Source organism: Oncorhynchus masou, chromosome 29 (assembly GCF_036934945.1).
Source record: "Oncorhynchus masou masou isolate Uvic2021 chromosome 29, UVic_Omas_1.1, whole genome shotgun sequence".
In the NCBI taxonomy this organism is placed as follows: domain Eukaryota; kingdom Metazoa; phylum Chordata; class Actinopteri; order Salmoniformes; family Salmonidae; genus Oncorhynchus; species Oncorhynchus masou.
Window position 1 is genome coordinate 87,653,399 of NC_088240.1, and position 15,819 is coordinate 87,669,217.

The 15,819-nt window shown below is 42.4% G+C and overlaps 2 protein-coding genes across 3 annotated transcripts in view; both read right to left on the reverse strand.

Annotated features, from left to right (window-relative positions):
• Positions 1-1,340: 1,340 nt before the first annotated feature.
• On the reverse strand, positions 1,341-7,456 carry LOC135520918 (uncharacterized). 2 transcript variants are annotated; one of them, XM_064946767.1, is made up of 3 exons: positions 7,365-7,456; positions 4,376-4,653; positions 1,341-3,884 (listed from the first exon to the last, which is right to left on the reverse strand). In XM_064946767.1, the coding sequence occupies exons 2-3, from the start codon at positions 4,619-4,621 to the stop codon at positions 3,708-3,710; spliced, it is 423 nt and encodes a 140-aa protein (XP_064802839.1). In that variant the 5' UTR covers positions 4,622-4,653; positions 7,365-7,456; the 3' UTR covers positions 1,341-3,707. The 2 variants fall into 2 exon arrangements, with proteins under 2 accessions (XP_064802839.1, XP_064802838.1); XM_064946766.1 differs by lacking the exon at positions 7,365-7,456 and having other exon boundaries at positions 4,376-5,283.
• Positions 7,457-7,655: 199 nt separating this feature from the next.
• Positions 7,656-15,819, reverse strand: part of ahr1a (aryl hydrocarbon receptor 1a) — a 359,463-nt gene continuing 351,299 nt past the window's right edge. Inside the window, 5 exon segments of the mRNA XM_064945028.1 lie at positions 7,656-8,133; positions 8,341-8,482; positions 13,655-13,764; positions 14,487-14,689; positions 15,675-15,802. Of these exon segments, the coding sequence (XP_064801100.1) occupies positions 7,656-8,133; positions 8,341-8,482; positions 13,655-13,764; positions 14,487-14,689; positions 15,675-15,802 (1,061 nt within the window).

Sequence of the window (15,819 nt, forward strand, 5' to 3'; positions counted from 1 at the left end):
TCTATGTAGGTCAGTTACCATCATAGTGGTGATCTATATTGGTTAGTTACCATCATAGTGGTGATCTATATAGGTTAGTTACCATCATAGTGGTGATCTATATAGGTTAGTTACCACCATAGTGGTGATCTATATAGGTTAGTTACCATCATAGTGGTGATCTATATAGGTTAGTTACCATCATAGTGGTGATCTATATAGGTTAGTTACCATCATAGTGGTGGTCTATATAGGTTAGTTACCATCATAGTGGTGATCTATATAGATTAGTTACCATCATAGTGGTGATCTACTGTTTATAGGTAAGTTACCATCACTGGGGAACGACAGTGATATTGTAGCTGTGTTATAAGGGTTAAGACACATGTTTTAGTCAACAGTACTTGGTCAAGGGCTAGTGTAAATAAACCCCTTCAACAGTACTTGGTCAAGGGCTAGTGTAAATAAACACCTTCAACAGTACTTGGTCAAGGGCTAGTGTAAATAAACCCCTTCAACAGTACTTGGTCAAGGGCTAGTGTAAATAAACCCCTTCAACAGTACTTGGTCAAGGGCTAGTGTAAATAAATCCCTTCAACAGTACTTGGTCAAGGGCTAGTTTAAATAAACCCCTTCAACAGTACTTGGTCAAGGGCTAGTATAAATAAACCCCTTCAACAGTATTTGGTCAAGGGCTAGTGTAAATAAACCCCTTCAACAGTACTTGGTCAAGGGCTAGTGTAAAAAAAACCCTTCAACAGTACTTGGTCAAGGGCTAGTGTAAAAAAAACCCTTCAACAGTACTTGGTCAAGGGCTAGTGTAAATAAACCCCTTCAACAGTACTTGGTCAAGGGCTAGTGTAAATAAACCCCTTCAACAGTACTTGGTCAAGGGCTAGTGTAAATAAACCCCTTCAACAGTACTTGGTCAAGGGCTAGTGTAAATAAACCCCTTCAACAGTACTTGGTCAAGGGCTAGTGTAAATAAACCCCTTCAACAGTACTTGGTCAAGGGCTAGTGTAAATAAACCCCTTCAACAGTATTTGGTCAAGGGCTAGTGTAAATAAACCCCTTCAACAGTATTTGGTCAAGGGCTAGTGTAAATAAACCCCTTCAACAGTATTTGGTCAAGGGCTAGTGTAAATAAACCCCTTCAACAGTACTTGGTCAAGGGCTAGTGTAAATAAACCCCTTCAACAGTATTTGGTCAAGGGCTAGTGTAAATAAAACCCTTCAACAGTATTTGGTCAAGGGCTAGTGTAAATAAAACCCTTCAACAGTACTTGGTCAAGGGCTAGTGTAAATAAACCCCTTCAACAGTACTTGGTCAAGGGCTAGTGTAAATAAACCCCTTCAACAGTACTTGGTCAACATTTATCAGCGTGTGAAAGAACAGAATAATGGTAAACTTTCTCTTCCTGCAGTGTCATGATTTGCTCATTACATAAATTGTACACAATTTCATACAAAATACAAACAAATGCAAAACTGAACATTTTCATTGATTGAATTTGAACATATTCAAAGTTTGATTTGTCTTTTGACAGAATAAATTAAATAAACCCTGACTTTCACAGAATTATGTCAATGAAGTGACAGACCTCCAAACAACAAGGGGTCTAATGTTCCACTGCACTATTCTGCATAGCAACATGAACATGATTAGCTCAGTTAAACAAGGTACATTATTTATAGTGCTACATACAACAGTCTTCTACTTTCACTCAGAGTGCAATAGGTTATTTTGACATAAAGAAGTGCATACATTTTCTTCAAGTTAGATATGTAGATCAAACACATTGATCTGCCACTTGAACTCAATGGCAATGAACCAGATGGCACCCTATTCCCTATAGATGGCACCCTATTCACAATATAGCTCACTACTTTGACAAGAGCCCAATGGGTCCTGGTCAAAAGTAGTGCACCAAATAGGGCATAAAGTGCTATTTGAGATGTAGAAAATGTCATTAGGTCTTGGACTACTAACTCATCTGTAAATTATTATTACTTTGCCTGTCTTGCAATGCAAGTGAGTGGGCTGAAGAACAGATAGACAGGATCCATAAAGTGATCAAATTGCTCATAATATTACTTCATGATTTAGTAGGATTGCCAATGAATTCTGTACAAAAATATCAAGCACAGTGTAGACAGATACTCCATCTCATGGATAGCTCAAATAGCTTACGGTTTGTTTCATTCAACTGCACCTTTAAATGCAAGTGATTATTTCTAAGCAATCAATGGCTTATATATATTTAAAAGCAAGGCTCCGTATTCATAAAGTGTCTTAGAGTAGGAGTGGTGATCTAGGATCAGATCCACCCCACTTATCCATATAATCATATTCATTATGATCTAAAAGAAAACACTGATCCTAGTTCAGCAGTCCTACTCAGAGATACTTTATGAATATGGGCTCAGCGGATTGGTAACATTTGAGTTCTGCATCATCTCATCTTACTCATTGACCAATGGAAGAACTGCTTGTTCAGTATTACATCAGGTTGATGACAGGGCATGCTGACACACTGACCAGTAAACCATGACTGCACCAACAGGATGTTTTTCTGGACAAACAAAATGGCTGACAAGAGTTCCACAATCAAACAGGTCATTAGTCCATTACATTTCTATGCACTACCTGGCATTATGACTCCTTGCTGTCCCCAGTCCACCTGGTTGTGCTGCTGCTCCAGTTTCAACTGTTCTGCCTGCGGATATGGAACCCTGACCTGTTCACCGGACGTACTACCTGTCCCAGACCTTCTGTTTTCAACTCTCTAGAGTCGGCAGGAGTGGTAGAGATACTCTGAATGATCGGCTATGAAAAGCCAACTGACATTTACTCCCGAGGTGCTGACCTGTTTCACCCTCTACAACCACTGTGATCATTATTATCTGACCCTGCTGAACATTTGAACATCTTGCCCATGTTCTGTTATAATCTCCACCCGGCACAGCCAGAAGAGGACTGGCCACCCCTCATAGCCTGGTTCCTCTCTAGGTTTCTTCCTAGGTTCTGGCCTTTCTAGGGAGTTTTTCCTAGCCACCGTGCTTCTACACCTGCATTGCTTGCTGTTTGGGGTTTTAGGCTGGGTTTCTGTACAGCACTTTGAGATATCAGCTGATGTAAGAAGGGCTTTATAAATAAATTTGATTGATTATCCACTTCCTCTGGTCTCCCTCCATCTATCTGTCACAATCTCTCTGTCTCGGACTGTCCCTCTGCCTGCTGTCTGACGTTCAGTCTCTCTGGATGTGAATCTCACTTTTACATTTGAGTATTTTAGCAAATGCTCTGATCCAGAGCGACTTATAGTTGTGAGTGCATACATTTTCATACTGGTCCCCCATGGGAATCGAACCCACAACCCTGGCGTTGCAAGTGCCAAGCTCTAACAAAATGATCGACACGGGACCTCTCCAGTCCAAGTCCTCCATATTCCCAGACATGCCCTGGTTCCTGTTTTAGACAGCAGCCCAAATTGTACCCTATCCCCTATATAGTGTACTACTTTTGACAAGGGCACATTTGGGAAACAGTCTTAGTGGTCGCAGGGGAGCCATGTGCAGCTGGGTGCCAGACAGGAGGATCCTTATCCCTGGCCTCTGTTGTGTGGCTGTCGTCAGTCAGGGCTCTGCTCCCTCCGGGGGACCGGGGGCAGCTGGCTGGCCTTGGAATGTCTGGTTCTGGAGCCTCCAGGGAGGGGGGCCTTCAGTCTCACATAAATCCACTCGGAGGGAGGTCAGAGTAGGGCCTGCTCTCAGCAGAGGGAGGAGGAGGCTGGTGAATTGGCTGCTTTGCTGCTGCATGTCCATGGTCTGCATCCCTGGAGGACTCAGGGTTGGGTACAGGGCCAGGGGCTGGACCAGCCTCTTTCAGGCTCCCGTTCTGGAACTGGAACAGAGGAAAATGGCCGACTTAGCTAAGCCTCCCTTTTCTGGTCTAAATTGCCTTGATGTGTAAATACCCACTGGCTTTCAATGATAAAATGATAATGACCTTCTGTTTCTAAAGTCTCATTCCCTTGGTAAATCTGATGCGCAGGTAAGTATGTGCCATTGGTATTCAACGTTCATATGATGAGCATATAGCTAGAGGAAGTAAAGCGCATAGGTCTAACATTTGACATAATTAGTTCAGGGCCCTAGTCCCTGTGCTGCTACATCTGCATTGCTTACTGTATGTGGTTTAAGGCTGGGTTTCTTTTAATAAGCACATTGTGACATCTGCTGTTGTAAAAAATGTCTTTATAAATACATCTGATCTTGTTCCATGGGGCACAATTTTGTATTTATTAGCATTTTTATTAGACAAGTTCAGGTAGGACCTCCTTTACCTGTTTGACGCCTAATGAACACTACCCAGGTTAGTGTCACCTTTCTTACCTGTGTGGTGAATGGCCACTCTGCTCTATTGACCTGGCTGAGCCCCATAGCCAGGGGATAGGCATGCTGAGCGCAGCCCTGGCTGGTGGCCTGAGGCTGAGCCAGGTCGTCAGGGAGGTGCCTCTGCTGCTGGAACACACCCAGGGCCTCCACCACACTCGACTGGAGCGCTCCCCTACCATCCTCTGTCCCTCGGGGACCACTGGACTCCAGGCTGCCCAGCAACTCCTCCAAATTCTGGGGCATGAGCTCTCCGTCCACTCCCTGGCTCTGGAGGCCTGTGGTGGGTACATAAGAGGAGAGCACTGAAGAGTGGCTAACAGACAAAGTGTTCAGCTGGTTCCTGTAGGGGAGGCCCAGGGAAGCTTCCCCCAGGCAGAGGTGCCCATGCTGGGGGTGGCCGTGGTGAGTCTGGAGCCCCCCTGGCTGCTCCACATTGAACAATGGAGGAATCTGCTGCTGCTGCTTGGTGATGTCTTTCTGTCTTTGTGTTATTGAACACAGCTGCTGCTGCTGTTGGTTTGGCAATACCTGTCCATTTAGATGGCTCTGTTGCTGCTGCTGTGTTGCCTGTGGGTGGGGCTGTGTGTGTAAACACTGCTGCGGGATTGGCTGCTGTGGGTCGTGATGCAGAGGCCGATAGTGGTGAACTGATAGGGGATGTACTACAGGCAGCTGTGGTGGCTGTATCTGTGACTGACACTGAGGCACTGTAGAAGAATGTGGTCGTGAGGTTGATGGTTGGTGTAACAGAACTGTAGTAGAATGTAGATGTGGGGTTTGTGATTGTTCCATAGATGGTTGGTGTAACAGAACTGTAGTAGAATGTAGATGTGGGGTTTGTGATTGTTCCATAGATGGTTGGTGTAACAGAACTGTAGTAGAATGTAGATGTGGGGTTTGTGATTGTTCCATAGATGGTTGGTGTAACAGAACTGTAGTAGAATGTAGATGTGGGGTTTGTGATTGTTCCATAGATGGTTGGTGTAACAGAACTGTAGTAGAATGTAGATGTGGGGTTTGTGATTGTTCCATAGATGGTTGGTGTAACAGAACTGTAGTAGAATGTAGATGTGGGGTTTGTGATTGTTCCATAGATGGTTGGTGTAACAGAACTGTAGTAGAATGTAGATGTGGGGTTTGTGATTGTTCCATAGATGGTTGGTGTAACAGAACTGTAGTAGAATGTAGATGTGGGGTTTGTGATTGTTCCATAGATGGTTGGTGTAACAGAACTGTAGTAGAATGTAGATGTGGGGTTTGTGATTGTTCCATAGATGGTTGGTGTAACAGAACTGTAGTAGAATGTAGATGTGGGGTTTGTGATTGTTCCATAGATGGTTGGTGTAACAGAACTGTAGTAGAATGTAGATGTGGGGTTTGTGATTGTTCCATAGATGGTTGGTGTAACAGAACTGTAGTAGAATGTAGATGTGGGGTTTGTGATTGTTCCATAGATGGTTGGTGTAACAGAACTGTAGTAGAATGTAGATGTGGGGTTTGTGATTGTTCCATAGATGGTTGGTGTAACAGAACTGTAGTAGAATGTAGATGTGGGGTTTGTGATTGTTCCATAGATGGTTGGTGTAACAGAACTGTAGTAGAATGTAGATGTGGGGTTTGTGATTGTTCCATAGATGGTTGGTGTAACAGAACTGTAGTAGAATGTAGATGTGGGGTTTGTGATTGTTCCATAGATGGTTGGTGTAACAGAACTGTAGTAGAATGTAGATGTGGGGTTTGTGATTGTTCCATAGATGGTTGGTGTAACAGAACTGTAGTAGAATGTAGATGTGGGGTTTGTGATTGTTCCATAGATGGTTGGTGTAACAGAACTGTAGTAGAATGTAGATGTGGGGTTTGTGATTGTTCCATAGATGGTTGGTGTGACAGAACTGTAGTAGAATGTAGATGTGGGGTTTGTGATTGTTCCATAGATGGTTGGTGTGACAGAACTGTAGTAGAATGTAGATGTGGGGTTTGTGATTGTTCCATAGATGGTTGGTGTGACAGAACTGTAGTAGAATGTAGATGTGGGGTTTGTGATTGTTCCATAGATGGTTGGTGTGACAGAACTGTAGTAGAATGTAGATGTGGGGTTTGTGATTGTTCCATAGATGGTTGGTGTGACAGAACTGTAGTAGAATGTAGATGTGGGGTTTGTGATTGTTCCATAGATGGTTGGTGTGACAGAACTGTAGTAGAATGTAGATGTGGGGTTTGTGATTGTTCCATAGATGGTTGGTGTAACAGAACTGTAGTAGAATGTAGATGTGGGGTTTGTGATTGTTCCATAGATGGTTGGTGTAACAGAACTGTAGTAGAATGTAGATGTGGGGTTTGTGATTGTTCCATAGATGGTTGGTGTAACAGAACTGTAGTAGAATGTAGATGTGGGGTTTGTGATTGTTCCATAGATGGTTGGTGTGACAGAACTGTAGTAGAATGTAGATGTGGGGTTTGTGATTGTTCCATAGATGGTTGGTGTAACAGAACTGTAGTAGAATGTAGATGTGGGGTTTGTGATTGTTCCATAGATGGTTGGTGTGACAGAACTGTAGTAGAATGTAGATGTGGGGTTTGTGATTGTTCCATAGATGGTTGGTGTAACAGAACTGTAGTAGAATGTAGATGTGGGGTTTGTGATTGTTCCATAGATGGTTGGTGTAACAGAACTGTAGTAGAATGTAGATGTGGGGTTTGTGATTGTTCCATAGATGGTTGGTGTAACAGAACTGTAGTAGAATGTAGATGTGGGGTTTGTGATTGTTCCATAGATGGTTGGTGTAACAGAACTGTAGTAGAATGTAGATGTGGGGTTTGTGATTGTTCCATAGATGGTTGGTGTAACAGAACTGTAGTAGAATGTAGATGTGGGGTTTGTGATTGTTCCATAGATGGTTGGTGTAACAGCGTGGTAGGACAGCTATAGTCCTGTTCCCCTAACTTAGCCCCCCTGCAAGAGAATACAGTCTGACCCCAGTCCGACCTCTTCCTCAGAGACTCCTGTACGTAGGAGAGAATCTCGTCTGTCAGGTCAGGAAGGAGGCAGTCTCGGCCAGTGTCCAGATCCACATCGAGGAACATCTCATCCTGCTGGAACAGCTCCAGGTCCTCCCTACTGATGCCCAGGTTCATCATGAAGCTCCACAAATCCCTGTCTCTGTCTCTGTCAATCAAATCAATATCTTTATAGTCACAATTGGGAAATGTGTAGTGCAGTCAAGGTTACATAAACAGTAGCAACCACACAGATACACATAAGATAAATATTAAGTGATCAGTTACCTGTCCTCCGATGAGAAGCCGTCGATCCCCCTCCACCCCCGACCCCCAACGGCTCCTGCTTGAAGAGGACACTCTCCGACAGAGAGCGGATGCTGCCCTCCTGCCAGCTGCTGGAGAAGATGCCCCCACAATCCCACTGTGGAAGCCCTGGCACCTCCTCCTGTGGAACCCCTGCCACCTCCTCCTGGAGTTGGAGAGGGAGTTGGAGATCGTTCTGAGTGTGAGGGGAGCAGCAGTAGATGAACTTGTCCTGTTTCAGCAGAGAGCCCAGCAGTGAGTCAGGATCCAGGGTTCCACCCTGGTTGTCGTTGGTGATATTTCCTGCAGGGCTGGTGGTGCCGCCTGCTAAGGAGTCCCCTGTTACCAGAGTCTTGGGGAAGCTGGTGTTGTAGAGAAGAGCCTCCCCAGTGGTGTAACTGAAAGGCAGCTGGAGGCTCCGCTTCCTTAGGTTGTCCTCTCCCTCTTCATCACTGAAAACAAGTACATTTTAGTCTTTTAGCAGACGCTCTTATCCAGAGTGACTTACAAGAGAAATTAGGGTTAAGTGCTTTGCACTTAAGGATTCCAACCAGCAACCTTTTGGTTACTGGCCCAACGCTCTTAACCACTAGGCTACTTGCCGCCCCAATGGAATGACATTAAAGAATGAGGTTGTGTGTGTGCGTGCCGAGACGTACGTGAGGACTCTTTGGGATGCGATGATACACTCAGGCCGTCCGTTCTTGTAGACCAGTCTGGCGTTAGCCTGCACCCACACCCAGCCAGTCAGCTTGGTCAGCAGCCTGAATACTGTCATCCCACTCTCTCCGGTCTTCATCACTGGGCATGGAAACACACAAACACACACATTAACCAAGTTACACAGCAGAAATGTGTATAGGACACATTCATGCAGTTTAACTGATAAACTAAAAACATCCCCAAAAGTCACTAGGGATGTGGCAGATGGTTAAAAAAAAAGCTGACATTTAAACAGAATTTTTCTCCTTGCTGTTTCTGTAAAAAAGATACAGAAAATTCATAATGTTTCATGTGAATTAACAATGCAGCTGCCAGCAACGGTTTGGGTCTCACGGTGCATCCCTGAAGCATTGCACCTGTACTACAATTCCTGTACCTCAATTCCACTTCGCAAAGTTGCCATTTCCTTCTCATTTAACGGGACTTCGCTGATGTCACTTGCGTTTCTCAGCCATTTTTCACAAGTTAACGACAATGACGTAGTGGTGGAGAGTCGACTCCAAAAGAATCGATTCCTCGACTCCTTGCAGAACGACTCCCGCTGTCGACTCCTGTTTCTGAGTGTTAAGATTAGATTGTACTAAGAATCGACCCCTGTTTCTGAGTGTTAAGATTAGATTGCACTAAGAATCGACCCCTGTTTCTGAGTGTTAAGATTAGATTGCACTAAGAATCGACCCCTAAGATTCAGTATTTTTGGAACGGAGGAGAATTATTAGTTGCCAAACTTCTGAGAACACAAACACTGGCATCTTTCATAGAGAGCTAGCGAGGGCCAGGGAGAGAGGAGGCGCACATTATAGGCAGGTCAGCCACCAGGCAAATAGTCATAACCACGCACTAGGCCTATCTATCTGTAATCAAAAGCTGTGTAACGTAAACTCACGTAAACTCGTACATCACCTTGGTCCGTACAATTGCCCTTATTTTAGCGTCCCAAAAACATAATACTTCCAGATCAACTGTAATGTCAATACCATTGTAAAGCACAATTTCTCCCCTTTCCAACAGAATCAATTACATGACCTAAACACTGCCCGTTTCTGCATAATTCAAGCAGGCAATGAGCCCCGTTGGGTCTTTTCAAAAATGGAGTGTGGGGAAGCGAAACTAATGCGTGATAATGAGAAGGAGATGTCATGTGGGAAAATTTATTTTTTTCACTCGATCTGTCCAACTTATCACCTTATCGCCTCTAAAATGTAAATAAAACACCATAAAGAGTTTATATACATTTACATTTAAGTCATTTAGCAGACGCTCTTATCCAGAGCGACTTACAAATTGGATAATGTGTCATTACATACCTATTTGAAGGTTTGTGTCAAATTTGACTCAAGTTTAGGGAAGTGATAAAGTGATCTTCAGAAGTAAACTGTTTTTTTGAGAGTCGTGATCGCTTGCAGTGAAGATGCAAAAAATGACTAGGTATCCCACCTTACCCCCGTCACTGTCCATTTCTTGTTTTTAAAGGATGATAGAAGTGCTACACCTGGTGGAGAGAGACTATAAGACCGAAATAGTAGCTTTAAGAGTGCTGTATGTTATGACATGACACGTCTAGATGAAACGGAGGGTCTGTTTTTTCAATTTTTCTCCAATACTATAGAGCCATTACCATGTCGATCAACGCTTGAATAGAAACTTAGTTCACACCCCTGATTTTGACGTAAACACAGTCGCCACAGTCCCATTAGTTTTCTTTGTAGCCTCGTTTGAATGTTGCGGTTGCGCACATTTGTACGGAATGGGGTGAGTTTACGTTAATGGAATGCTGTATCTTGCCATTTCTTGGCTTGCAATGTTTCGTAACTTCAGCAAAGCAGGGCCTGTCACTGGGGCTGGGCGCTATACCGTATTTGACGATACACGGGCATTGATGCAGGGACCGGTGTGGGTTTTTACTTTACCTTCTATAATGGTACTTGAATGTTTGGTTTGTTAAATGTGGTACACCTTGTGTAAAGTCCATTTTTATAGTTTACTTCGCTACTTGAGTCATCTCTATCCACTCTCTCCATGCTGCTTTCCAGACAGACCTAGGCCTGCACCATGCATTGAATGGGCAATGCAGCACATGTAACATTGTTGATGAAAATGATGCTGTTTTCACCTTGCTTCTTACTATAATTTTACTAGCGTTCTACAATTACACTATTGATTTGTGTTTCTTACATCTGAAAACAGCTAGTTGTCTTTTCTTAGCAAGTTGGGCCTAAATCCTGTTAGCCACTAATGCTAATCGCTAGCTAGCTAATAAATGTTCTGAGTCAGAGCAAACACAATCAGCTATACAGCCTGATAATACCAGTGATGGTGTAGATCTAAATCAACATGTTGACTAAATCAGAGGAATACGCGAAGCAAGAATATGTTAGATACATGAAGTAGCTAAGAGAGAACATTCAATGTTGCCAAAGATTATAGGGTCCCCTAGGAAACACTTCTCAACAGTTCCTACCCTGTCACAATAACTATTCCCTGGCATTTTCATTCGTAGTCATGTCAAACACTGAATTCAAACGGCCCACTATTATATTCCAACTATAGAATTAGAATAATCTTTCTATTTCCATGATTCCAACAGTTCAATCATTTTTTTGGTTGAAGTTGAATTGAACAGTATACAACAATCAGAATGGAGACCCATTGAAATCACTTAGAATGTATGTGTTGCCACCCTTGGGTCACACTTCTCAAAGAAAATTGTGAACATTTATTATTCAAAAACAAACTTTCGTCAATATAATTGTTTTTTGCCTGATATGATATTTTGGCCATATCACCCAGCCGTACCTATCACCAATGAATAGGCTAGGATATATTACACAACAGACTGAAGACTGAACACACACTCGCATCATTAATAAAGAGCAGGCGAGCCAGCGTGAAGGGGAGGGGGCAGGCAAAAATGATGTCTTGGTCTTGCATGTTTCGCAAATTCACCAAAGTAGCCTAAGGTTTTATTTAAAATTACACAACTTTCCACAGGCATTTATAGCATACCGTTTAGTTAGGCTATAAAACTGAAAATAACATTTTAACTGCACTGATTTTAGCAAAAAAAACTATGATTTTTCATAACATTAAGGATCCCAACTTTGTATAAAAGTTTGAATGTTTAAATGTTCACACCTCTGCTTGTCACTAAAAGTCTAAATCAAATTTCAATCAAAATTGCCTTCGGGGATTAATAAAGTGTGGTCTTGTCTTGTTTTATCATATCTTAAAACACCATTCATTTTTTAGAAGTTGCAGGAATGAATCTGTTCAGAAAGTCCCCTCAGGGACACTGGCTGTAGAAGGAACTACTCAACATGTAGAATGTGCAACTCAACATGTAGAATGTGCAACTCAACATGCAGAATGAACTACTCAACATGCAGAATGAACTACTCAACATGCAGAATGAACTACTCAACATGCAGAATGAACTACTCAACATGCAGAATGAACTACTCAACATGTAGAATGAACTACTCAACATGTAGAATGTGCAACTCAACATGTAGAATGAGCTACTCAACATGCAGAATGTGTAACTCAACATGCAGAATGTGTAACTCAACATGCAGAATGTGTAACTCAACATGCAGAATGTGTAACTCAACATGCAGAATGTGTAACTCAACATGCAGAATGTGTAACTCAACATGCAGAATGTGTAACTCAACATGCAGAATGAACTACTCAACATGCAGAATGAACTACTCAACATGCAGAATGAACTACTCAACATGCAGAAGGAACTACTCAACATGCAGAAGGAACTACTCAACATGCAGAAGGAACTACTCAACATGCAGAAGGAACTACTCAACATGCAGAATGTGTAACTCAACATGCAGAATGAACTACTCAACATGTAGAATGAACTACTCAACATGTAGAATGAACTACTCAACATGTAGAATGAACTACTCAACATGTAGAATGAACTACTCAACATGTAGAATGAACTACTCAACATGTAGAAGGAACTACTCAACATGTAGAAGGAACTACTCAACATGTAGAAGGAACTACTCAACATGTAGAATGAGCTACTCAACATGTAGAATGTGCAACTCAACATGTAGAAGGTGCAACTCAACATGTAGAAGGAACTACTCAACATGTAGAATGAACTACTCAACATGCAGAATGTGTAACTCAACATGCAGAATGTGTAACTCAACATGCAGAATGTGTAACTCAACATGCAGAATGTGTAACTCAACATGCAGAATGTGTAACTCAACATGCAGAATGTGTAACTCAACATGCAGAATGTGTAACTCAACATGCAGAATGTGTAACTCAACATGCAGAATGTGTAACTCAACATGCAGAATGTGTAACTCAACATGCAGAATGTGTAACTCAACATGCAGAATGTGTAACTCAACATGCAGAATGTGTAACTCAACATGCAGAATGAACTACTCAACATGCAGAATGAACTACTCAACATGCAGAATGAACTACTCAACATGCAGAATGAACTACTCAACATGCAGAATGAACTACTCAACATGCAGAATGAACTACTCAACATGCAGAAGGAACTACTCAACATGTAGAAGGAACTACTCAACATGCAGAATGTGTAACTCAACATGCAGAATGAACTACTCAACATGTAGAATGAACTACTCAACATGTAGAATGAACTACTCAACATGTAGAATGAACTACTCAACATGTAGAATGAACTACTCAACATGTAGAATGAACTACTCAACATGTAGAATGAACTACTCAACATGTAGAATGAACTACTCAACATGTAGAATGAACTACTCAACATGTAGAATGAACTACTCAACATGTAGAAGGAACTACTCAACATGTAGAAGGAACTACTCAACATGTAGAAGGAACTACTCAACATGTAGAAGGAACTACTCAACATGTAGAAGGAACTACTCAACATGTAGAAGGAACTACTCAACATGTAGAATGAACTACTCAACATGTAGAAGGAACTACTCAACATGTAGAATGAACTACTCAACATGTAGAAGGAACTACTCAACATGTAGAAGGAACTACTCAACATGTAGAAGGAACTACTCAACATGTAGAATGAACTACTCAACATGTAGAAGGAACTACTCAACATGTAGAATGTGTAACTCAACATGTAGAATGTGTAACTCAACATGCTGTGCGTTTGAAATGTGACCCACACGTGTTTGATCTCGGTCTGTCAGTCTCCATGAACTACACTACATGATAGGACTGTGTGCAGCAGGAGAGCAGTCTTACTCCTCATGTGGTTCTCAGCACAGTGCAGCATGTCAGCAGCATGGATGAAGTGGTATCCCGAGCCATGGTTGCACAGCTCAGCCTCAGTGTAACCCAGCAACATCTTCCCTCTGTACAGGAGGACAGGAAAAACACAGGAAGCACAATGAAAACATGATCAAAACTCCTCCCAAAATGTCTCCTCCCTACTTCTGAATAGATCACAAGTGATCTAAAAGCATAATTAATCATTAAGGCACAAGAGGGTGTGTTATATGGCCAACATACCACGTCTAAGGGCTGTTCTTATGCACGATGCAAAGCAGAGTGCCTGGATACAACCCTTAGCCATGGTATATTGGCCATATACCACAAAACCCCATTGTGCCTTATTGTTATTATAAAGTGGTTACCAATGTAATTAGAGCATTAAAAATATATGTTTTGTCACACCCGTGGTAAACGGTATACTGATATATCATGGCTTTCAGCCAATCAGCATTCAGGGCTCGAACCACCCAGTTTATAATCTCAAATATGACGAGATTGCGCTGATGGTTCCTCTTAAAATGTATAAATGATTTGAATTATTAGGTTTATTTGACAGGGACCACATACAATTAAAACATGCATCTCACAAGACACGTGATGCATTGTACTAGATTTAGCTCAATAGCTCGTTCACAACTCCAGTACCTGGGCAGGTGAACAATAAAATGATTTACCATTCAGACGGCAAGCTTTGAATTCAATGTAAAATATTGTAGTGAAGTGGTCATGTTCCCTATGTATTGAAGGTGCTTAGCAGCAGTAAGCCCCACTAGACAGGCCCACTATTGTTATCGCCACTCACTTGGCATCGCAGGCAATGGGGGTGAAGTCCAGCTTGTGCTTGGTCTTGAAGATGAAGTTCTTGGTGCGGATCTCCAGGATGGTGGGGGGCTGCAAGGGAGAGGCCAGGGCGAACAGAGCCAGCTGAGGAGGGATGGCCTTGCCCTCCTTTGTCCTCTCGCTCTGGCCATGGAGGAACTTCAGACGCCCCTGGATGTTCAGGGCCTGGAGAACACAGAATAGCCCTTAAACATAGTCAGGGCTGTGTCCCAAATGGCCCCCTATTCCATCCTGATGACGCTCGATTCAGACAGGAACATTGGTTAAATAAGATCCCATTAAACTGCTGGAAGGAGCGTCAAGATTATCAATGAGCTGGAGCTCTTTTTATTGAGTACACTTTTCTCCATGCAACTGGTAGCACCTTAAAGGGAAATTTCACGAATGTTCAACTTCCTATTCATCATCAACATATGTGAAAATGGCATCTTTCTATGTACTGTAGTAAAAAAATATGGAGGAAGATAAGTGTTTCCAATGATATCATTGGTGCACATTTTAACCAATTATGAGGAGGCATTACCTACTAATTGCCTCCTAATTGTCTATGAATTGGTTGTCATTGGAAACACATCTTCCTCACTTTTTTACTACAGAACATAGAAACATGCCGTTTTCACATATATTGATGTTGGGATGGTGCTGGATTTAAGCTACAATACTGAGTTTATGTAATAAGAAAACAATTTCCAATTCCAGCTAAATCTAATTATTCAGTGATAACTTGACATTCACAAAACTGTAGAGAAATGCAAAAACAATCCAAAAAAGTAGAGAATATTTTTGTGTTCTCAAAGCTTGACTGCAAACGCTGTCTGTAGGAAAACTTCCTGGTCTGGATAAGCAGTCTTTGGCCCCACCCTTTCCTGAACTCAAAGGGGAATTGGAGAGGCCTCACACGGATTCCCCCACTTCAGGACAACACATATTTAACCCCTTCCTGACACGCCACTCATCCTCAAAGAAAGTGCCTTCAGTGGCTGTCATAATGCAATTACAAGGAGATGAGAGTTGATTTCCATTGAGCTCTAGTACACTGTCCACAAGTAATCTTTTAAAATAATTATTTTCAATGATTAGGGTTGAAAAATCCTTCCCTAAAATCCCCTAGATTTTCCAGAAATTGCAGAGATTTCCTCCACGAACTTACTAGGAAGCCAGTGGAGTTGTCCAGGAGACATCTTAACCTGCAGACAAAGTTGCGTTCCAGGAAGGTGGAATTCTCTGGTGGGAGTGCCTCTGGCTTGTAGACTGTGTTAGCCTGTGGCGAGGCTGGATCTTCAAAGGCCAGAGAG

Excerpts from the sequence above, each read along its gene's own strand:
- LOC135520918 (XM_064946766.1), bottom strand. The coding sequence starts at position 5,230 with ATGGAACAATCACAAACCCCACATCTACATTCTACTACAGTTCTGTTA. Across the intron at positions 3,885-4,375 it reads AGTGGCCATTCACCACACAG|TTCCAGAACGGGAGCCTGAA; the intron begins GTAAGAAAGGTG and ends CCTCTGTTCCAG.